Here is a 23895-nt window from a genome sequence, read left to right as displayed (position 1 = left end):
TAATGACATGTACTGGATTAAATGATTTAACAATGTTTTATTATTAAAAAATAACAATTTCAGCCACATATAAGAATAATTTGGTTCCTTGATTACAACATATTTCATACACATATAAACATGTTCCCTATAACAAATAGAGGAAGATCTGTCCTTTGGCTCTGACTTGTGCAAATTGTTGAGAAGCTAGTGTGTAAACTGGCAGCATCAAAACGCTGGTTCATTTTCCAGTTCACTAGTGTTGAATCACTGTTTGTCCTCAAAATATGCCAGGAGATTAATATAACCAATGGAAGTTTCACTCCAACACAAAGTTTTGATTGTAAAATAATTTTGATAATGGGACAACAAGAACAAAAAAAATTATTTTGAGATGTACAATGTTTGGTAAATCTTATCATTGTGAACTGTGATGCTGGAAACTTGAATTTCTCACGGGATCAATAAAGTTACTATCTATCTAGCTATCTAATTTTCATCATGCATAAAACATTTTCAAACATACAACTACACTTTGAAATTGACTGATGTTATTTCAGCATCATGTGCAAAAATGACGGTGGAGTAAAAGTCTCGGTACTCTCACTGTTAGCTTTGAATATAATGTATAAATAATGTATATACACAAACAATGCTGTGTTTTCACTTTGGTGCCACATTTCTCTCTTGAATTGTCAGTACTATACTATACATACTATATATACTAGTCTAATGTTGCTGCACAGTCACAGTTCGGTCTGGTAAATTGTTTGGTGAGAAATTGTGAATCAGTCCTGATCGGTTCTTGTGTTTGACGTGGATTTAGTGGAGGACTGTATTCAAACTGCTAGCAATCCAATCCGAGATGGTGCTCTTCCACTCTACGAAGCTGCTTCATTTTCAAACCACTCTAGTATAATATCTTTGTGCTCGCTGACCCACTGGAGGTTGACTTTGGTTTGCTCTATGGCCTGCTGCACCGCCCTGGTAGAGGGACCCAGATAGTACGTCTTCGAAAAACGTTCCAGCTGTGTACACACACACACACACACACACACACACACACACACACACACACACACACACACACACACACAAACAGATCATACAGTGATGTCAGATGTTGGAAGCTCATTGCATTCACCTGAGAAAGAAAATTTGAGGCCTGGCCTCGTAATTATGAGATGGTTTTCTTGTAATTATGAGAAAATTTCATAGTAAGTCATAATTATGCAACGTATCCTCATACAGCGGTTCGTATGATACCTGACGAAAAAGAGATTTCTCAGTTTTCATGCATTCTCCTACGAATGTCCAGCAACACGAGCGATCGGTGCGCCTGTACAGGGCCCTGAACCTGGTGTTTAGGCACCAAAACTACTTGGTTAGAGTTAAGGAAATGTACGTTTGCTACGTAGCTTGCATTCAGCGTTAGTTAAGTATGCAAGTTATATAACAAATGTAAGGTAAAAACTAGAACTGCACTTGGAGAGCGCAGACCTCCGCCAAGGAGCCTGATTTTAAAAACAGATCACAACGGTTATTTGAAAGCCTGGTGCGTTCAAGGGTGCCTCGTGCGGCAGTATCACACGCCGACGGCCGTGACAAAGCCTCGGTATTTGGTAAATGGACTTGCATTTATACAGCGTATTTCTAGTCTTCCGACCACTTAAAGCTCTTTACACTACATGTGAGCATTCACACACACATTCATACACTGATGGCCGAGGCTGCCATGCAAGGTACCAACCTGCCCATCAGGATCTAATCTAAATACTCATTCACATACCGATGGCACAGCCTTCAGGAGCAACTTGAGGTTTAGTATCTTGCTCAAGGACACATCGACATTTGACCAGAGGAGCCGGGGATCGAAACCACTGACCTTCCGATTGGTGGACGACCTGCTCTACCCTCTGAGCCACAGCCGCCTATTTTTTGCTTTTCAAAATATATTGCAATCAGACCATTTACAGGTTTTAAATCCAATTTGAAGTCTATCTACCATGGCACTGTCACAAAGCAAAGTAGATCCGGCCAGATTATATTTTCAGCAAAGCGAAGTACAACCAAAACCAAATGAACTGATCCTACTGTAGTATTGCCTGTGTATCCAAAGCCTGATTACTCTCATATATCTTAATCCTTGTTATCCAAAAACTATTAAAAACACATCAATGAACCACACTGTTGCACTGGGCGACTTCATTACCATGAACAAACACACACTGTAGTTTATTTTGACTCAACCCTATAAACACCATCCTGCTGCCTCAAATACTCACCAGAGCACCAAATTTGTATTAAGCCACTGCTGAATATAGTCCGCCAAAAAAAACATAATTTAGTCCAGTTTGAGTAACGTTAATATTAAAATCTGTGGGATTGAGTCAAAATAAACTACAGTGTGTGTGTTTGTGGTAATGAAGAAAGATGTCAGCCAGTGACACAGTGAGGCTCACTGATGTGTTTTAATAGTTTTTGGACAACAATGGAGCTCTGTGACACAAAGGAAAGAAGATATATCAGGCTTTGATACACACAATACTTAAAAAGTAGAAACATTCAGTGATGATTTTCATCTTTTCATGAGATTTGTTGTCAGTAAGAAAAATATAGAAGATAACCAGCCTTGTCCTTTAAACTATAGATTAGAAATAGAACAGCGAGATACATTTTTGGGGTTTTGGCTCAGAGGTAAAGCTAACACCCATTTACGTCACGATGACAGAGAGGCTTCTGATAAGATATCAGGGTGTATCCACTCCCTCATTGGTTATAAATCAATTATTGGTGCGTGACTGGAAAGAGGCGTTTCCACGGGACATCATTGCTCGCCGGTATTATCATTTTCACATGATTAAAAAATCAACGAATTACCTCGTCCAGTTCAAATTGGGTGGAGAACCTGCTGCTCACTTCCCCGATCAGCATGGCTCCCGACCTGGCCAACAGAGACGGGCGGGGTAAATATTAGAAACAGTTTTCAGTGTAGTGTAATGCAGTTCAACAACACCACAAAACCCAGCCTCTAAAATGACCACAAAGTTGAATCAACACACGTCTCTAAAACAGTTTGTCATGAATCATGAAGGTAGAATTTATTGCAGGGCGGTTGTATAAGACTCCATTCGTATTACCTGGGGGGGGGCAGTGACGTACATGAAACCTGCCTTGGCGGAGGTCTGCGCTGTCACTTCTAGTTTTCTCTCAGAACACTTGAATTACAATATGCTGAGAGGTTATTATGGAATTTTTACCCAATGATGCCAAAAATATTCCCACTATATACTGCCACTTTAAAGAGACAGACTCTAAAGCGGAGCGTTTCAGACAGAGGGTGAATATAGGTATACGCAGACAGACAGTATGAGAAAAATAATGTGTTTTTTGAACATTAAAGCTTCAACATGTTCTAGTAGAAGCCCAAAATACAAGTATGAATCTGAAAATGAGCATGACATGTCCCCTTTAAAAGAGAGTTTTTCATCCCTGCTGAGATCAATCTCAGGTGTCACTGTGTGCTCATGAAATAAAACCCTGTCTGTTATCTATATTTAAACTTTGATACCGATCATTTGAGATTCCTGGTAACGGCACAAACAGCGGGGATTTTATGAAGGCGAGCTAATGACAGGCACTGATTAAATAACAAGACCTTTGTACTTGATGACACCGTGTAAGCCACTGTTTATTATAGTTTGATCTTTTATGGCAGATCTTGTTTATTCGAGTGACTCGACCGCACGTCACCTCGGCGTCAAGAGACCTCTGTAAACAAGAGCCCGCGGGCAAGACCAGGCTCTCAGATCTCATCTGTGATGAGGCGGCGAGCAGCAGCACGTCCACGAAGAAAACACTAACAACAACAGTCTGGTCTTTTTAACGGGCAGCTCGTGGTCTCAGAGCAGATCATGAGACTGAGCCGTGGACCAAGAAACATGTTAGCAAGCCAATACTGTGTTCATGGTTAGACTGACAGATCAGTTTGCTGATACTGGTCTTTGACTCTACAACAGAAACAGAACCGGGAGGTGGCGGAGGTTATTATGGAGATATTTGTGCATATCACTGCTCTATGAACCCACGTTTGTCAGTATATTTGCAATGATCGTTGCGTGCAATTTATAGCTTTGTAATCAATGTTGCTAAGCTCTAAATGCCACAAGCATAGAGCAACCCTGAGCCAAGTCTAGCTAAACTAGGCTACAAGTGTCCTGGATTCATCTCTGGAATAGAGGCACAGAGATTTAAAGATTCATTATTGATTTTCACACAAAACATGATACATTATCACCATATCAAGTTGCAAATAATTGCTTATTTACACAGTCAGTGAGTCCTGATTCTGGCCACCTGATGAATGCAAGTTCAATATCCACTCTCTTCTTACCTCCATTTAGGTGTTCACCAACTCTTTAGAAAATGTGTTCACCTTGCTAGATGTCGTGTGTTGAGTTTGTTTATCAGCTAGTTGCCAACTTTCTCTGTTGCTGTTTGGTGCTATAGCCAGGTATTCTACAGCGGGGGGGGGGGGGTATTTTAGACCTTTTCTGCTGCATGCTGCAGCTGGAGATGGGGTTGATGACAGAGACTGAACCAAACGGATAATTTGCGGAGCAGAAAACCAAAATAAGGAGCAGAGGCTATAAGGCTCTGTAGAGCTGAGGGGAACTGGGTGGGTTCGTCACTAAGGTCCTGTTCAGACCTGGTATTAACATGCGTCCTCAGTGATCGGATCACAAGTGGACAGCTTTAAGTACAGGTGTAAACGCACTCAAGATGCATTGAGGACGCACTGAGATCGGATCTTTCAGACCACATTCAGAGGTGCTCTGGGCCACATATGACCACATTCTTTTAGCAGTGTGTACGCCAATGCGTTCTGGATATTAGGATATATATAATATGTAGGATATTACTACTGACATTCATGTAAGACTCATTGTTACGTCACAACGGCTGCTGTATTAGCCGTGTGTTTACTACATGTTTATTTGCATATAGAGCGGGGAAGTGAGATCGGATCACAAGTGGCCACTGGGGACGCATTCTAATGCCAGGTGTGAACAGACGTACTTAAAGCTGTCCACTTGTGATCCGATCACTGAGGACGCATGTTAATACCAGGTGTGACCACGGCCTAAGAGTGACACCTTTCACACAACATTGTCATGTGATCTATTGTTAATATAAAAAATATTGATGGTGCAGCTTTAAGATTTATTATTCTCATCACTCTGGCTTCAATTGCAAACAAGCATATTTACCAAAATGTCCGTCTGAAGTTGCACTAATCAATATTTTTCACATCAACAAAAGTTCAATCTCGGAACCCATCGGCTACGATACCCGGTGGTTTCCGAGATTGCAGTGCATTTCGCCTCTTTTGCTCTCCACATGGACAGTTTACCTGCATTCAACCAAAGCCTGCTCAAACGTGATTGGTCAATACTACTCAGGCTGCAAATGGAAAAAAGATTCACAATCGTGTCTTGTTGCCTAAAGATTCTGCATAGGAATAAAAAAAAAAAAAAACATAATGACAGATGTGTGTGACTTTTAGCTAGTCAAGGAGTTCTGTCCCCTCCCCAAAAAAGATCTTAAGCTCTAAAGAGCTTTACACCATAAAAATAACTTTTTAGCTCAGAATTCTCACGATCTAACTGCTGTGTTAGGTTGGCTTCTCCACCCTGACAAGCATATGTTTTGGGGTAAACCATGAATTACTTGTAATTTTCCTGTAAATCTGTCAGAAAAAAAGAAATGGCTAAATTTAAATGTTAACATCATGTCTTCCTTTTCAAGTTTATATTGGTGAAACCCAACTGCACAATCCCAAATACTTGTTCATGAAAATGAACCAATAGAAGAGGTAGTGGACAGAGTCCAAATAGCAACCTACCCCAGACTGACGTAGTCCCAGTGTGCTCTGATAAAGTTCCAGGCCAGCGCGTGCCCCGCTGCATTATAAGCTACGGAGTAAATAATGGACGCGACATCCATCAGACGTATCTTGTCGGGGTTCAAAGTATACCCCAGGTATCTGCAAGATAAGGAAGGCACGGTCAAGCTCTTCACTTAATATAAATTGCAAGTCTGGGATTCACCTTGTCACAGGTTTGTCCATAATGTAAGAGGTTATTATGTAGCCTACATAGTGAGAATAACACTAAAATAATTCTATATGTGACACATCAGGACTTGATGTTTAATCATGGGTCTGTCCCAGATCTGAATGATGGCTTTTCACCTGTTGAGCAGCCAGGTCTTCTTGGTGCAAGCCAGAGCACTACGGAGCTGGTCTTTCTCTGAGGTGTCGCTGGAGCTCTGAAACTTGTTCCAGGCAAAGTCCCACTCTTTTTCTCCACCAGCAGCCAGAGCTTGGCAGTAGATTGTAGACCGCAGGTTGGTGTGGATGCTGAATAACACACACACACACACACACACACACACACACACACACACACACACACACACACACACACACACACACACACACACACACACACAAGGTTCCTACATCAGGACACGTGTCATTTTGTCTTCTTGGGCATGTGCAAATGTATTAACACACTTCCATGCATGTACATATGTGTATGTATGTGTGTATGCAATGACCACATTACAGTATAAACATTTTATTAAGAGTCAGTTTCTCTCTAAATTCAACCCAGTCGCCAGAAAAAATTTTGAAACCACAGATACCTTGAATGTCGATGTTTCTGAACCCCAACATTTTTTTATAAATACGTTTCATATCAGCCTCGTATCACACTTGCAGAAACGCACATTAACACGTGGATAACGATTAGTTAGGTTTAGGCAACAAAACTACTTGGTTAAAGGGATTCTACGTAAGAATCAGAAATTGCTCGTTAACAGCGACACCTCTGGCCGTTAGGTCAACGAAAGTCAGCGTCCTGTTGCTTGCACTCGCGCTTGTGCTCGATCCCGGTCGGAGATGATAACGGCAGCAAGCCAGTCACTGTTGCGAAGTAAACCCCGACAGAGTGATGCAGGACACCGATGCAAATCTGCATCCCACCTGCCCTTTGTGGACTTTCTCGCTTGTTATATTCATTATAATATCGTAACGGTTTCAGTAATGGTCGCTCGATATACTACGTCATTTGCTCTGCACGTCGCTCGCTGTACTGGGTCACTTGCTCTGCCCGAATGCAAAAAAACTTCCACATTGAATGTATCCGTGGTTTGCGGAAACGTACAGTATGTGGCGACTTGGCTCTTAAAGTTGCACCTGGAGAAAAGTTATGGAAGTTTCTCAACTTCACTTTCTCAATTAGTAGGAATGAGATCATGTTCTCCGAGGTCACCCCAGTTTGTGATTTAGAATTATAGTGCATGTTAGCGTAAACATCCTGCCAGGTGCAGCTTTACACATAAAAACCACAATGCAGAGTGGTAACAACAATAGCCACCAACAATTAACACAAAAAGGGATTAAATGACACCTACCTTTATAAAATCATTGCAGGAGAGTAAAGCTACAGAATACAATGAAAGCTATTACAGTGAGGCCATTTTTTGGGAAACAAATAGAGTCGTGCAAGTTTAGGATAATTTCAGAAGGTATGAAGTAGAAAGGTAATTTAATGTTCAAGTTGCAAATACTCATTCAGTAGTGTGCGTACTGGTTAGTGCCGTTGCCGTTCATCCATCTGGCAAACTGGTTTGTAGCCATCGCTACGCATTCTGGGAGTCCATTGGAACATGCCACCTCTATGGCGTTGATCTGGTTGTACCTTGGAATGAAGCACAAATTCATTTTATATAATAAGCGTACAGGTATTAAATGATGGTAAATGTAATGTAATGTGTTTTGAATAAGACTGAGAGATGCCATTGAAGTTGAAGTTATGATTTTGTCAAACTACTGTCTCAATATTAAGAATGAATGCAGCATCATTTGGGGAGAAGCAATCGAGGTTGACTCCATCTCATTATAATACATCCATGCTCCATTAGCGTTCTTTTCTGGGTTTTTCAAATGGAAACGCCCACTCAGCCGTCGGTGAACGCAAGCACTACCTGAGTCGATGTTAGCAGTGCTAAATTTGGAAATAACAGAAAGGGTTAGTTCGGATTTTTTTTAAGTGGAGTTGTATGTATGCTCCCCGTGTTCTGCGAGGTAAAAACTACTGCTTTTGTCAATGGAGTCTGGTGGTTTTGAAGAGAGCGATATTACGGTTTCAGTTCCCCGTCGGAAAGGGCAGTCTGTCGGCAAGGTTAAGCGGCTGTGGACGGGAGCAGCAGAAAAATGTATTTTAGCCACCTAAAAAAATCAATATCAGTTTAAGTGTACGCTATATTTAGAATATTTTCACCACTTTACCTCGCCGTCAGACAGCCCTTTCCGACGGAGAACTGAAGCCGTAATATCGCTCTCTTCAAAAGCCACCAGACTCCATCGACAAAAAACTGTAATTTTACCTCGCAGTGAGTTGCTGGTCTATACCACTGCATCGACCGCAACCACTGGCACAAGTCATCATTAGCATGTGTATAATTTATGATGTGTAAGCTAACAATGCAAATTCACACATCTGTTCTGCATTGGCACTCTCTTGTAGAACTGTAAACCGCAAACGTGTGTGTAAATCTGGCATCTTTCCTTACTGTAGGGAGTGATCCTCTGGGACTTGTGAATTGTCTGTGTAGTTTCTTAAGAAGTTGTACAGGCCCTTAACCTGTTTGCGGAGGTATGCCTGCAGGAAGAGACAGCTTTATGGCAGAGTTACAGGAACACACGCAGCAATATAACACATTTATTGCACATCTGGTTATTGTTTGGATGAAGGATGAACATCAACAACCGCAGTCAAACACATTTAGTCTGTTAAATCCAGCTTCTTCATCCAATACAGGTCAATTCACTTAATGATGTAAGAAAGCAAGATACATTTTTTATACATTTTGAATATCACAAGTTAAAAAAGATGTTTTAATGCCACATGCCTGCATGGGTCCATACACCTCGGAGCGGTCAAACATGAGGACAATGTACCCAAGGTTCTTGACTGTACAGTCCCAGGGAACATAGTCTAACTCCTTCCGAAGGAAGCGTGTTGAATTCAGAGCCAGAGTGACTTCGACAACTTTGGCCCTGAGGAAGGAACAGATTCGATTTGGTAAGATCAGAGAGGCAAATGAGCCACCAGCATGTCCTGATTTCAGTCATGTTTTTAAAATTCACAACACACTTAATCCACAGAAAATTGATTTATAGGAGTCAATTGAATCCAAGTCATTACCTTGCCAGATTAAATGCATCATCAACAAGCTGCCCTCTGTTCAACGGTGGGATTCGCTAAAAAACAAGAGCATCATGAGGTTGACATTTCAGGATCCCAAATGTGAAGACAACTGTACTCAGTCATTCTACCAACAGCAAAATCACAGAACCAAAGAATTATCTAGTGATTATTACATTGAATTTTTACGTTTTAAGTCAGATATAAACCTTAACAATATGAGTAACTCGTCATGTCTTTGAGTTGAAGATGTCACTGTATTAGCAGTTTCTAAAAGGTCTGTCTGAAGCTGTCAAGCCTGTGGTCAAGTGACATTTTAGTTGTGCTACCACAATGGCTCAAGTGATGGCAATGACTATCAGTCGATTTGGATTGCCATGAAATTTTGTAGACATTCATGTTCCCCTGGGCATGATTCATAGTGACTGTATATAAGAAGTGGATGTAGACACCGTGACGTCACCCATTGGTTTGTGGACTATGGTTTTGAAGCCGTGTTCGGCATTTCGGCCATCGCCATCTTGGTTTTTGGCTGTCGCCATCTTGTTTTTTTGGAACCAGAAGTGACACAAGGGGGGGAGTACAACTGAATGTTGAATAATTTTTAGTCGACCAAAATGTTACAATTAAACCTAAACTTTATTTTAATTGTCACATACATGGAATTTGACCTCTCCATTTAACTCATCTTAAGCAGTTAGGAGCATTGGGCTGCTGTAAAGTGCCCGGGGAGCATTAACGTTGATGAATTGAAAACCCACTGTGAAAGGGTTAATGATCTAAAATGAAAACAGCCAGACCGGACTAAATGAACATCATGCTGTATTGAAGAAGACTTGAAACTAGCAATTGAGACCATAAAATCATGTTTACAATGTTTACTGAGGTAATAAATCGAGTGAGAAGTAGGCTCAATTTCTCATAGACTTCTATACAATCAGACTTCTTTTTGCAACCAGAGGAGTCATTCATGGTCTCCAGACGATGCATCCTAATGACTTGTTCCGACTCAAACGTGGACTTTTTTTTTGTGAAATTTGGTTCAGACATTCATGTTCCCTACAGGATGAATTGTAATGACTCTAGTAAGGATACTATAACAACTCACAAATGACCTAAAATAATGACTTTTGACCTGCTGGTTGCGGTACATGGAAAATCAGGGGATCTACAAAGTCATTAAATTGTATCCTCTGGGAACTATGAATGTCTGTACAAAATTTCCCGGCAGTCCATCCAACAGTTGGCAACAGTCCGGACCAAAGTGGTGGATCAACCAGTTCAATAACATTGCCATCCCTGGACGTATTCTACAATATTTTTTGTTAAACAGATGTTGATGACACCTATCGTGTAATAGGTGTCTATGACAGAACATGGGACTGTTCATTTTAATCAGCACTTGGAAAGAGCCAAGTTCAAGAAACTGAGGTTCACATTTGGGATTCAATATAATTCCTGTAGTGCAAGACTAAATTAACAACCAGTTGAGTGCTTTAACAACAAATGATTTTCTATTTGACAGTCCAGATTTGGCTAAATGAACCAAGACTTCCTTTAATCTGCCAAGAGCTTCAGGGCTAAGCCTTCAGGGGGAAACCTGTTGCCATTTTACTTTCTAGTAAAAAGCTGCCTCTAAAATGTCATTCCTTATTCAGTCAAATGACGGTTGGTTTGTGCTCAGTTCTGTGATTTGCTAACTCGTTATTTGACTCAGTGCTCACATGTGGGTTTGTCTCCAGTTGAGTCAGGAGGCGTTCCCAGTTCTCTGGGTTGTAATTGACTCTGTAGTATCCAGAACAGTTGACGTTTGCCAGGATCCACTCTCCACTCTTAGAAATGAATTCGTCTTTCGTTGCTGTTCAAAAAGCAAATGTCATAAATAATCAATGGCATAGTAAAAAATACAAAATGAAAAAAAATAGTATGGAGAAAAGGTTAAAAATCTTGTGTATATGGGTCATCTGTTCTCTTTCCAGTGACTTGAGATGCCTTTAGATGGAGTTTTTTCATTAATTGTTCTATCTAGTCCTCTGAGAGAAGAGCTAAACTGATGGTTGTTTGTCCAATATGAAAATAAAGCTGTTAAAAGGGGGTTTTAGACAAAACAAGGTGCTCTGTGTTGTACATTCTGTTACCTGTGCCGCTTGATTCCAACCAGACAAGAGAAGATTCTGATGTGTTTGACATGACTCTGATCGGGACGTGCCACCAAAGACTAAACAGACACAGAAAATAGACAAAAAACAAGGCATAATAAGTACTTGTTATGCCAGGATGCTCGTGATCCAGGAAATGATCATTCAACTTCTATACGGTGAGCAATGAAGAGTCAAAATAACAATCTAAAAGGAATCATTTTGGGGAAAAGTTGACACTTTCTCTGTAAACGCAGCATGAAATCTAATCTCCTGTTTAATGAGCAGATATCTGCAATACCATCATGGCAGAGTCCAGAGCTGCTAGGTCTGGCTTTGGCCAGCAAAGCAACTTTAAACTGTGTCAGGTTAAATTATTGTGCAACTCATCAGCAGTGTTTTGGAGCACATAGTTACAACACATTGTTGCAAAACACTCCACATGGCCAAAGGTATAATCTACTGTAATCAGTTGCAGTGATTTCATGCAGGCCTGGCGGAGAAATACTCGGTTAATAAGGTGCCATTGATGCAATAACTGTATTTTGCCAAAAGACACACGAACCTGACTCTTTAATTACTTGGTGACAACTATTCTCAGAGGGGAGTTAGACATTGTGAAACAATGAAGTCACTGGAAGACAGATTTATGATCCAACATTGGCCTGTGGAAAGATAGAGAAAGTAAAGGATCTTCTCTAATCCTAGACCAAATGCAAGGCAATCACACTCGAGATGTACAATTCAAATGAATACTGAAGGAGGGAGTCTTTATTTTGGAACCAGTTTTGGACCACAAGGTTCCTGCTATACTGCATTTGCTCACATTTTCCACCTAGGGTTTGCATTGGTCAAAAAATTCAAGTGCGCATGCCAATGAGCACCATTTAAACTGTCTGCAAATGGAAGGTGAACTTTGACAATAACCTTCACACTGGTGTCTCATGTTGACCACAAACTAGTGTTCATCTGTATAATCAATAATGGGAAAACATTACATTACATTATTACAGTTGTTTGAATTCTGTTATTGTTTCCATTCATGCTGAAGATGTAAATCTATTTGTTCTAATTGCGTACCGATTCTCACTCAATAGTTTGCTCTTTTCAATAAAATAAAAAAAAAAAAATTACAACACATTTTCAGATAAAGTAAAGACACTGGTCATCTATATGTTATCTGGAAAATAAGTGTAAATGAGTGTAATTCTATAGCATCTGAGACACAAACCTGACCGTGTACACTGAAGAAATGTCCATTTAGCACATACCTAGATTCGGAAGAGTCATTTAACAGGAAATGCTTCTGGTAGACTTCTCCATTGGTAGTGTTGATGGTGATGAGAGGATAGCCAATTTGCTTGGTCCAGGTGTTCATTACTTTGGCAACCTCCATGTGACCACCATCCTCATGTTCCGCCTGCAGACATGGCACAAATCAGTTCATATTTTATGACATAAATGCCATAAACTGATGATGATTATTCAAGGACATTAGCATTGTCACAATTATTAAAACAATCAAGACGTGCTGACAGTCAGCAATATACATTTAGCTTGTAAAAACACTTGATTGAATCTCACACTTTACCTTTTGTATATATTCCCAAAGCTCCTTCTCGTCTGTGTTTTTATAGCTAAAGTCAGAGAGGTACATCTAAAACACAAAAACAGAGAGATCCGTAGAGAGGTTATAGTTAATAGTTACATCCTGCGTTCAAAATAATTATTTTCAGGAGGAAAGTTTGCATTCAGAATTGATGTTGAGAGCTGGATGAAAATACCCAAACACGGCTGCCAGCAGCAGATCTCAAGAGGATGTAATGTTGAAATAAATGTTTGGCTGAAAAAACAGGTTTTCTGTCACTTTCTGGCCAAATGCCCTTGAACAGCAATGATGGACCAGGTGTTGTAGGTCTGCAGGGGAGCATGTTTCAGTCCTGCACGTGCCTGCTCCCTTCTGCTTGAAGCGCTGGAAACTACAAGTGGACTAAACTGTGGATGCACCTGTTTCTCTGTCTTCTCACATTGCAACAAAAACAAAAAACAAATCCCAGATGTTGGACTGCAACAGTGATGGTGTCATTGTCAACAGATTTTTGGATATAGGCTATGATGGGAATTCTTGTTTATTCAAATGAACTTATGCAACTGACTACATGACCACTCCAAACTGAGAGAGAGCTTGTGTTGGATTACCAGCTGGACAGGATGCATCTTTCCATTGACTTTGCAAAGTTAATGCATGTGGAATTAATACACAAATTCAGTCCAGTCCAGCCTGGTCAGCACTCGCAACCAAACCAAAACCACACACACAGGCCAAATTCATTCGTTGAAACAGGCTGTGCTAGAGGCTTAATGACGCAGGGACTACTCACGAGGCTTGTTGGTAAACTACTGTAGATAGCATGCTAATGGCAGAAACACTAACAAGCCAGGAACATGCCAGTCAGTCACAATAGTTCTTAGAGCTTCTTTCTATTTCCTCTGTACTGCGCTATGTGGCATCACCCGATTCGACTGTTATCAGGCCATTAAATAGGCTTTATCAGTCGCAATAAGCACCATAGATGTGGGTCATTAAGGGCCTACTACACCTATTACGTTGCAAAAGTGAAAGTGAAACTAAAAGCAACACGTTTAACACGTTGTAAAACTGAATGAAACGTCACATTTTGAACACAAACAAAAAGGCTTCTTTAGCTTTATGCCAAAAAAAAACAGTTAGGTTTAGGCAATAAAACTACAACTCCTTTAGGTTTAGGCAATAAAACTACAACTTCTTTAGGTTTAGGCAATACAACTACAACTTCTTTGGGTTTAAGCAATACAACTACAACTCCTTTAGGTTTAGGCAATAAAACTACAACTTCTTTAGGTTTAGGCAATACAACTACAACTTCTTTAGGTTAAGGCAATAAAACTACAACTTTTCTAGGTTTAGGCAAAAAAAAAACTTAGTTAAATTTCGGGAAAAACATCATCAACTACGAAACACAAAGACGCTTGACTTCCGCCTCTGCTCCTGTCATAATTACTACGGTCGCTAGACATCGCTGTTGTGTTCTCTTATACAACTTGTTCTTTCCAGGGGAAAAAAGAACCCAAAGTACTGTGGCTTTATCTATGCACTCAGAAAAAATCAATACACTTTCTTTGGCTCACCAAAGACCCATAATAATACCATTTGTTCTGAAGAAGCTGTGATTTTGAAGCAGGTGTTTTTTCTCATTTTTCATACCCTCAATTAAAGTTGAGATGAAAGAAATTAAGAATGCCTTTTTAACCCATTTAGATCACAGTATACAGTATATACAAAACAAATGACAAACAAAATCAATTTCCTTGTATTTTTCTATCAAAATCCAATCATCTTCCCGTAAAACAAAATATGATATGTGCTTATGTAAGCTAGTACCGACCAATTTCAGCCAATAATAACATAACATCCAACAACTGCTACAACTTCTAGCAAGGGAGGTGTGTGTGGAGCCTCATTCCTCTGTAGCTCCATAACTTGCTACATTCTAAGCCTGCCTACTTTTTAGCGGCCCAATCAAATGCAAAGGATTTGACGAATCAAATATTCTGTTTCACTGGGGACTATGTCACAGTACATACTCTAAAGATGCTCTAACCTCTGTTTCAATGGGACTTTAAGGTAAATTAGAAAACTTTGGTGTGGTAGTTTGCTTTCCCACCCATGTTTTAAGTCATGTCATCATATGGTGAACCACGAAATCATCAAAAAGATGCATCTTCTCAGAAAAAAAATAAAAATAGTCAGGTTTGTGAGGACACTGGTTGAAGTAATTGCTTACTTTGACTCCTTTGTTGAAAACCCTTTCTCCCAAGATGTCTGCCAGCATCGCCAGCACAGCTGCCCCCTACAGAGTGAACACCAAATACATAGATGTTCATATTCATAGCATACTGATGAGTGACCTTCAAATAAAACAGAAACACACACACACACACACATATATATATATTCATTGCTAGTTTCCTTTGACTATCTACCTTAGAGTAGGTTATAAGATCAAACATCTCTATGATCTCATAAGGCCTCTGGACATCTTCCTGCGGAGGACTGAGAGGGTGGGACGATTCCAGGGCATCCAGCTCAAATGCTGAATGGAGGTTGTTCATTATCATGTAGTCTTTCTGAGGAAAACAAATAGAGACGAGGACCACATGTTGCATGACTACATGAAGATATGAAGATGTTTATCTTGCTTTTTTGCATCACCCATGTGTAAAAGCTTTGCAACAGAAAAGAAAAGAAAAACCCCTCTACCAAACAGTCTATAAGAAGTTGGTCCCATCGGTGAAAATGAATGAAATAAAAACAGTGTTTGTAATTCTTCAAAGCAGGAACCTCATTCTACTACCGCAGTGAATGCTTGGACTGAACTTACTAATTGAAATGTAGGCTCAACACGGTCCACTGCAAGGCGTCCCACGTAGGTGGCAAAGCCTTCGTTCAGCCAAATTTCGTTCCACCACTTCATTGTCACCAGATTTCCAAACCACTGTCAACAAAAAGAGAAGATCTGGACTCATAAAGTGTTGCAGGAAGTTGTAGAATTAATTAGTATTGTCATTAATGCTCTTATCCAAAATGACTTATAGTTAGTGAGAACAGTTGAAGCCTTTGATCCATAGTCAAATGTATCTCATATTTTGCTGTTTTTATTAGAGTTTTTTTTCCCCCTCTAACCTGGTGTGCCAGTTCATGCGCAATGAGAGTGGCGATCATTCCCTTTTCCAACGGTGAGGACACTCCTTCCTCATAGAGCAGGCTTCCCTCCCGGTATGTGACCAATCCCCAGTTTTCCATTGCTGAAGGATATAAGTCTGGCAGTGCAATTTGATCTGGAGAAATCACATAGATAAGGACAAATGATCAAATGCTATACATGCATTTGCTTAGCCAGTAGTTTGTTAAACTATCTAAAAGTATCCAGGAGGTTTTCCTTAGAGAAGCAGAGCTGCTCTGGAGGTGGAACTAATCTTATCGGCAGAAGCTGATATAATTAAGACAACTAGCTACTAACTGAAGAAAATAAGTTAGTTAAGTTAAAAAGTAATAAAAAAGTAAAATAAAATAAAATAAAAAACAAGTTAAAAAAAAGTTAGTTCACGTGTTACTACGAGTATTCTACTGTTGTTGTTGTTTTTAACCTCTTAAACTCCCCTTGGACACTGGTGTCCTCGGCCGGCCCCTTCTCATTCTCTGGGCATTAAATATCGAGGCTTTGTCAAGGCTGTCGGCGTTCGGTACCGCCGCTAAAGGGTGCCGTGAGCGGTGGTACCGAACGCACATTACACATTACATCAACTATAATGCAAACCCATCTGCAGCAACAGTAAACGCTCCGAGAAAGTGCGCTGGGAGTGTGGTGACGTAGTTTAAAGTGCGAAAGAGACACACTGGGCGGGCGGACGGGTGGGAGATGAGGTGGATGGGTCCAATAAACGCAAGGCTTTCATCCAGGAGATCGCTGTTCATATCCCGTGCATCACGTTACCAATCAGCTGTTCGTTCGTGCCCCGTGTTCACAACGTTCAGTGTCATTTTCACTGCACAAACATAGTGTAAACCCAACCATGAATTTTTTTCCTAATCCTAACTATAGTGGTTTTGATACCAGAAATAAAGTGACGCCAAGGGTATGTGGCAAGTTGGGATGTCTTGAACAGTCTTGGAATTATATAAATTGGGTATCACTGTAAAGCTGAGACCCTTGTGGATCCAATGAGCCTTTACAGACACAAACTAGAGACCTAGAGCATTCAGAGGATGGATGGCTTTACTAGCTAGATTGACAATAATGGGATTTCTGTGCAGTTTCCAGAACAGAAGTGTTCGCCATCCAATCACCGATAAAAGCAATTCTTACAGAAATCTCCAAATGTCAAAACTTTTTAATCCCAAATCAAAGCACGGCTTTTTCTATGGTGTTCCTCAAGGTCTTGGTGTCTTAATGTGGTGTTTTGGAGGGATTGCTGGTCATTTTTGATCAATTCTCGAGTTGTAAAAAAGGGCTAAATTTAGCACCAAATCTGTGTAACAAATGGTATCAACCCAAAAATTGCTGCAACAACTTATGAGACATAATAGAGCATGGTAGAGGTTTCAGCTAAAAGGTTGAAAAAATTATACGAATATGGGTATATATCACAGATAAGGAAAAAACTATTATTTTTAGGAAAATCACTGTAGTAGCTCCTGATTGATCTTAGAATATTGTCATTATTATTTACTATTTACATAAAATGTTACGCTAAATTGCTAACTTGTACACTGTCAAAATTAGTAGCATATATCATATCAGATATAGAAATGTGACACAGTGTACACATGTTCTTGCTAGGCCATACTTTACATCTACCCACACATCCATCCAATCAGATCTAGAGAAAGGCTTACATAGCTTTTGCTGTTCGTAATCAATTCCAAAATGGCCTTCGAAGAACTTGAGAATCTTTCCGGTGACGTTGGCTGCATACTGAGCGTGGCCTGCTGCAGTGGCGTCAGGACGAGCATACGTCTGTGTATGGGCAAAACACAGAGATAAGATAGAGCACAGGCGATATCCTCCCATACATTTTCTTAATTTAAGCTTAATCAAAAAACAGTGGGAATGACATATGGAAAGTTAAATACCTAAAAAAAAAAAGAACAAGTCATTAAACATGATAATGATTTAGTTATTGGATAAAGTTTTGGTTCATGTTGCTGAATGGTATTTTGATATGGCATTGAAATACCAAAACCATTGGCAGTATTAACTTTTGATCAAATTTCTAAATGTTTGTAGAAGAAAATTAAAAGTTTACTTGCAAACATTACAGTGACTCCAGCCATGGTCAATAACATACCAAAAGCAATTACATGAAATCCATCTTGAATCTACAGTACACGTACTTTAATTTCCACACGGTCATGTGGGGTGGGAGTTGATGTTAACTCTGAAACCGTGAAGGCAAACAAGTACGTTGACATCTTCGGTGTTGGATGAAAACTAGTGTACATCCAGTCTTCGTCTAGGATATTGGAGCCTGAGAGAGTGGGAAACAAGGCAGACCAGTGTAAGGAAGGACATCTTTTATTCTGTTATTACTGTTATACTGCCTGAGGGGACATTTTTAAGAGACATGAGCAACAGTATATTGTACGTATTTCACCTGACTTTTCCGCATTCGCTAGAGCTATTGTCTCTCTCCTGTGGGTGATGATTAATTCAAACACTGCCTTCATTTCCGGCTCATCGAAACAAGGAAACACTCTCCTGGCATCTGTTGGTTGCAAAGTGGTGGCAACAAGGAATCTACGAATACAGATAAAGACAGTAAACCTTTCAGGTAAATACTGCAGGAACACCGGATCAAAATAATGAGGAAGCAATTTGAATATCATAAAGAACCTATGATAAATGACTTTGAATTGATACGTTTCAAAGCATCGACTTCACTGAATGACCAATATGCCTTTGTGTCTTTCAAATGCTGGTTTAAACAAGGCCATTTTGTGTCCACAAAGTCCGTAACACAAACAGGAAGCAAGATGGTTGATTGCGTATTTGGGACAGACAATAGCAAACGCAGGCAAAAGCCAGCCCAAGACCATTGAGCAACATCTTAATGACCTGTACCAATCCTTTGATCAATGAATTTAAATAAGTATAAAAACAGCAAGGAAAAGACAACATGAGCGAGTGAGGATATCCTTCCTGTAGGTTTTCCTTGGACACAACAGAGTATAAACAACAACCGACCCGCGGTTAGGACTCAACCTTGTTATATGGGCGCCCACTCTACCAACTGAGCTATCAGGGCGCCCTTTATTTCTTTTTAAACTGCATTTTAAAATAGATTTTTAAATTCCATTATTTATTTATGAATTCATTAATGTATTTTTTTTTAATTATGTACTTTATTGTGATTTTTGTAAATCCATTCTTAATTTGAACTATCTATTGATGGATAAATATTTGATTTGTAAATTATTTTTCATAATTACAGTGCCTTCAGAAAGTATTCAGACCCCTTCACTTTTTTCACATTTTGTTATGTTGCAGCCTTATGCTAAAATCTATAGAATTATTTTTTTTCCTCATCAATCTACACGCAATACACCACAATGACAAAGTGGAAACGGAATTTTTGAAATTTTTGCAAATTTATTAAAAAGGAAAAACTGAAATATCACATTGACATAAGTATTCAGACCCTTTGCTATGACACTTGAAATTTAGCTCAGGTGCCTCCCATTTCCCTCGATCATCTTTGAGATGTTTCTCCACCATGACTGGAGTCCACCTGTGGTAAATTCAATTGATTGGACATGATTTGGAAAGGCACACACCTGTCTATATACGATCTCACAGATGACAATGCATATCAAAGCAAAAACCAAACCATGAGGTCGAAGGAACTGCCTACAGAGCTCAGAGACAGGATTGTGTCGAGGCACAGATCTGGGGAAATCTACAAAAAAATTCTGCAGCATTGAAGGTCCCCAAGAGCACGGTGGCCTCCATAATTCTTAAATGGAAGAAGTTTGGAACAACCAGGACTCTCACTAGAGCTGGCCGCCCGACCAAACTGAGCAGTCGGGGGAGAAGGGCCTTGGTAAGAGAGGTGACCAAGAACCTGATGGTCACTCTGGCTGAGCTCCAGAGATCCTGTGTGGAGATGGGAGAAACTTCCAGTAGGACAACCATCACTGCAACACTCCACCGATCTGGGCTTAATGGCAGAGTGGCCAGACGGACATGAAAGCCCGCTTGGAGTCTGCAAAAAGGCACCTAAAGGACACTCAGACTGTGAGAAACAAGATTGTCTGGTCTGATGAAACCAAGATTGAACTGTTTGGCCTCAATTCTAAGCGTTATGTCTGGAGGAAACCAGGAATCGCTCATCACCTGCCCAATACCATCCCAACGGTGAAGCATGGTGGTGGCAACATCATGCTTTTGGGGGTGTTTTTCAGCGGCAGGGACTTGGTGACTGGTCAGGGTTGAGGGAAAACTGTACGGCACAAAGTACAGAGATATTCTTAATGAAAATCTGGTCCAGAGCGCTCAGGACCTCAGACTGGGCCGAAGGTTCACCTTCCAACAGGACAACGACCCTAAGCACACAGCCAAGATAACAAAGGAGTGACTCAGGGACAACTCTGTGAATGTCCTTGAGTGGCCCAGCCAGAGCCCTGACTTGAACCCAATCAAAAATCTCTCGAGAGACCTGAAAATGTCTGTCCACCGACGGTCCCCATCCAACCTGATGGAGCTTGAGAGGATCTGCAGAGAAGAATGGCAGAAACTCCCCAAATCCAGGTTTACAAAACTTGTAGCATCATACCCAAGAAGACTCGATGCTGTAATCGCTGCCAAAGTTGCTTCAACTCAATACTGAGTAAAGGGTCTGAATACTTATGTCAATGTAATATTTCAGTTTTTCTTTTTTAATAAATTTGCAAAAATTTCTAAAATTCTGTTTCCACTTTGTCATTGTGGTGTATTGCGTGTAGATTGATGAGGAAAAAAAGTAATTTTATGGATTTTAGCATAAGGCTGCAACATAACAAAATGTGAAAAAAGTGAAGGGGTCTGAATACTTTCTGAAGGCACTGTATTTTTATTGCCCATTAAAATGTCAAATAATTAACCATTTAGTAATTTAGTCCATTAAATCGTAGATTAATGTATACATTTTCAAACAAATTCATTCATGCCTATTTTTATTGTTCAATTAGTATTAATCAAATAAATGATTTATTACTAATTCTGTGACTCTTGTGGTCCTCCATACTTGAGCACAAAAAATATTAGGTTGATGAGTCCAGTGGTATGCGAGATTAGCTGTAGACAGACAGACAAACACACAGAGATGCACACACACATGACCGAATGCATAATCTCCTGGTGGAGATAATAATAAGTAATGAGGAAATGATTATGCTTTTATGTAAGTCACTCAACACTGTGGCAAAAATAATGATGGATTGGATCCAGAGGTTTGTTGATTGATAGTCATAGACTAACAAATTATGCTTAAAAACTAAAGATGGATAAGTATAATTTACAAAACAGAACATTTGTGGAGGTCAGACAAGAATGCTTATGCTATGTTTTTGACTGCAGTCAATACCACCATACGTCCTTTCAGTTTCTGTGAAACCGTTGCAGTTTGACTCTGCCGTGATGGCGGCGGATCTATAGAACAGCTTGAGCTTTTTCATCCAATGTGTGATTTTAAGTCACAAAGTGTATAATTTGGGAATTTTCAAATATGGTGCCTGTGGCATCTTCGGGGAGACCCTGGCAGGATTGTTTTATTTTTCTAAAAAACTAAATTGTATACCCTGAGAATAGTTTGAAAGATGCTATAATCACAAATTCCACACACGGAAACTTAGAAGCTTTAAATGTATCTTTTTTTTTTTTTTAACTTACCTCTCCACATCTGTATCGCCTTCAAAAGCTGGGACACCTTCAACATATGTGCTTACATATATCCCTTCAAGACTATCGGACATATCTCCCTTGAACGCCAGAAACAAACTGTAGTTCCCTCCCGCCTCCAATGCATCCTTCAACTGGATCTCGAGGAAGTTAGTGTCGTCTGCGTGGTTTTCCACCGAGAACACATCGATCTTCTCATTCGTGTTTGTGTTCCTCACCTCTTGATCGGAAATTGTCAGGTACATGCTGTTGAGGTAGATGGTGTTAGTCCTCTGGACACAGTGAAAGTTAACGGTAGAGTTTCCAGTGAAGAGCATCGTCTGGTTGGGACTGGTGACGTTAACCACCTCGATGATTCGGCTGTAGAAGTGAGGTTGGAGGAAGATCTTGTAGCTTTGAGGTATGAGATTCCCCGGCAGCCGCATGACGGGCGGTGCGCTTGTGGTGGTGGACGGGAACGTTGGACGGGGCGTCGGGTTCATTAAAGAGATCTCGGTCTTATACAAAATGATCATGGTGACAATGCCGGCGATCACGGAGACTGTCAGGACGAAAAAGGCGGCGGCGAAAGCCTTGGATGTGGAGGAGTTCTTGGGCATGTTGGCTGCTTCCTATGGTCAGTCCTGGAGGTCCTGTTGCTTGACTGGTAGAGATGAGTCTGATGAGCTTGTGTGCCTCTGCTTTGCAATGACTGATCTGTTCACATCCAAGGAACCTCCCTCCCCATAAACCGGGCTTGGCCCTCAGCAATTAAGGGTCTGTTCTTAGATTAAGCATTAACTTGGGCATTGCCGAAGGAGCAAAGAGTAAAGCGTTATAGTGTGAAGAGGGCGATGTTCATTGGCCTTGTTGTAAATAATCAGTCAGATTGTGCTCTCAAACATCTGGAGGTGGTTACTGTGGTCCTGCCACTAATGCAGGGGTTAGGTAAACCTCAAGGAACACTTTATCCTCACGCTGCACTCTCCAACCCATCACACACACACACTCCCTCACATTCCCTTTCTATGAACATAGCACACGCTGCCCGGAGCATCATAATCACACGCCTCGATGGAAACAAGAGCTGCTGGTGAAGAGAAATCCTTCAGGAGGAGAACATCAGCGTCATCACTTTCGATTGTAGGTGTCCAGAGTTCAAAGCAGCAGTGACATTTCCTCCAATGGCTGCAGGTAAAACCTCAATGCAGAGGGGGTCGGATGATGATGGCTTCCAAAGGTGCATGTCAACACAGATCCTGTGCGATTGACAAACTCCCAACAAACGAGAAGCATATGAAGGGAGGAGTGCTGAGTGGGCTGGATAAGAGAGGAGAAAAAATAAAAGGAGGAGAATAGAGAGCAGAATGATTTGGGAAATCACTAAATTTGCTGGAAAGCCCCAACCTCAGGGAATCACGACCACCATGACCACCACGTACACACACACACACACACACACACACACACGCACACACACACACACACACACACATTCCTCACCTAAGGAGAGGAAACACAGGGAGACAAATAGGCAAAATAGGAACAGTGTAGGAGAAAAGGGCCTGAGCTGGGTGCGCCGGTGGTTGTTTGTACTGAGAACAGATGTTCCCGTTGCAGGATCAAGGAGATCAAACTATCCCAACCATACTGAAACAATAAGATGGCGCAACAATGAAGGCAAATGATCATCGCAGTGAGACTGGAGCCAGGTGGAGAAGCAACCGAGCGAGGCCACATACCACATTATCTCTGATTAATGGCCTGTCAAAGGGTGTGACGATGTTTATGACACTTGTGAGTGTTTCGGTTTCATGCATTTGGAAAAAAACAAACATGTTAAAGTAAAACTTCATTCGTTTCGTCACAGAGTTAACAAGTGTAACAAAAGCAAATAAAAAACAATTCCCTGGTGCTTACTTAAAAAACAATGTTCTACTGGACTCCAGAAAATCATTACATATTGTTATGTGAAAACAAAAAAAGTGGTAGAGACCAGATGTTACAACATCTGTCTATATGTCAGGGCCTTGTGTTGTTCAGGAGGGA

The 23895-nt window shown here is 40.6% G+C and overlaps 1 protein-coding gene across 1 annotated transcript; it reads right to left on the bottom strand.

Annotated features, from left to right (window-relative positions):
- Nucleotides 1-17: 17 nt before the first annotated feature.
- anpeplb (alanyl (membrane) aminopeptidase-like b) lies at nt 18-22615 on the bottom strand. Its single transcript, XM_074631626.1, has 20 exons — nt 21859-22615; nt 18587-18729; nt 18327-18460; nt 17829-17949; nt 16116-16270; nt 15814-15927; nt 15416-15559; nt 15217-15282; nt 12984-13049; nt 12664-12812; nt 11393-11472; nt 10979-11112; nt 9255-9310; nt 8959-9106; nt 8620-8708; nt 7635-7745; nt 6233-6400; nt 5885-6025; nt 2860-2923; nt 18-1007 (listed from the first exon to the last, which is right to left on the bottom strand). The coding sequence occupies exons 1-20, from the start codon at nt 22464-22466 to the stop codon at nt 861-863; spliced, it is 2838 nt and encodes a 945-aa protein (XP_074487727.1). The 5' UTR covers nt 22467-22615; the 3' UTR covers nt 18-860.
- Between the last annotated feature and the right edge of the window lie 1280 nt (nt 22616-23895).

This window comes from Sebastes fasciatus, chromosome 4, assembly GCF_043250625.1.
Source record: "Sebastes fasciatus isolate fSebFas1 chromosome 4, fSebFas1.pri, whole genome shotgun sequence".
NCBI lineage: Eukaryota > Metazoa > Chordata > Actinopteri > Perciformes > Sebastidae > Sebastes > Sebastes fasciatus.
This window is presented reverse-complemented; position numbering and strand designations above follow the sequence as displayed.

Excerpts from the sequence above, each read along its gene's own strand:
- anpeplb (XM_074631626.1), bottom strand. The coding sequence starts at position 22,466 with ATGCCCAAGAACTCCTCCACATCCAAGGCTTTCGCCGCCGCCTTTTTC. Across the intron at positions 18,461-18,586 it reads AGCGAATGCGGAAAAGTCAG|GCTCCAATATCCTAGACGAA; the intron begins GTGAAATACGTA and ends CCACTCTCTCAG. Across the intron at positions 17,950-18,326 it reads ATGACCGTGTGGAAATTAAA|ACGTATGCTCGTCCTGACGC; the intron begins GTACGTGTACTG and ends GCCCATACACAG.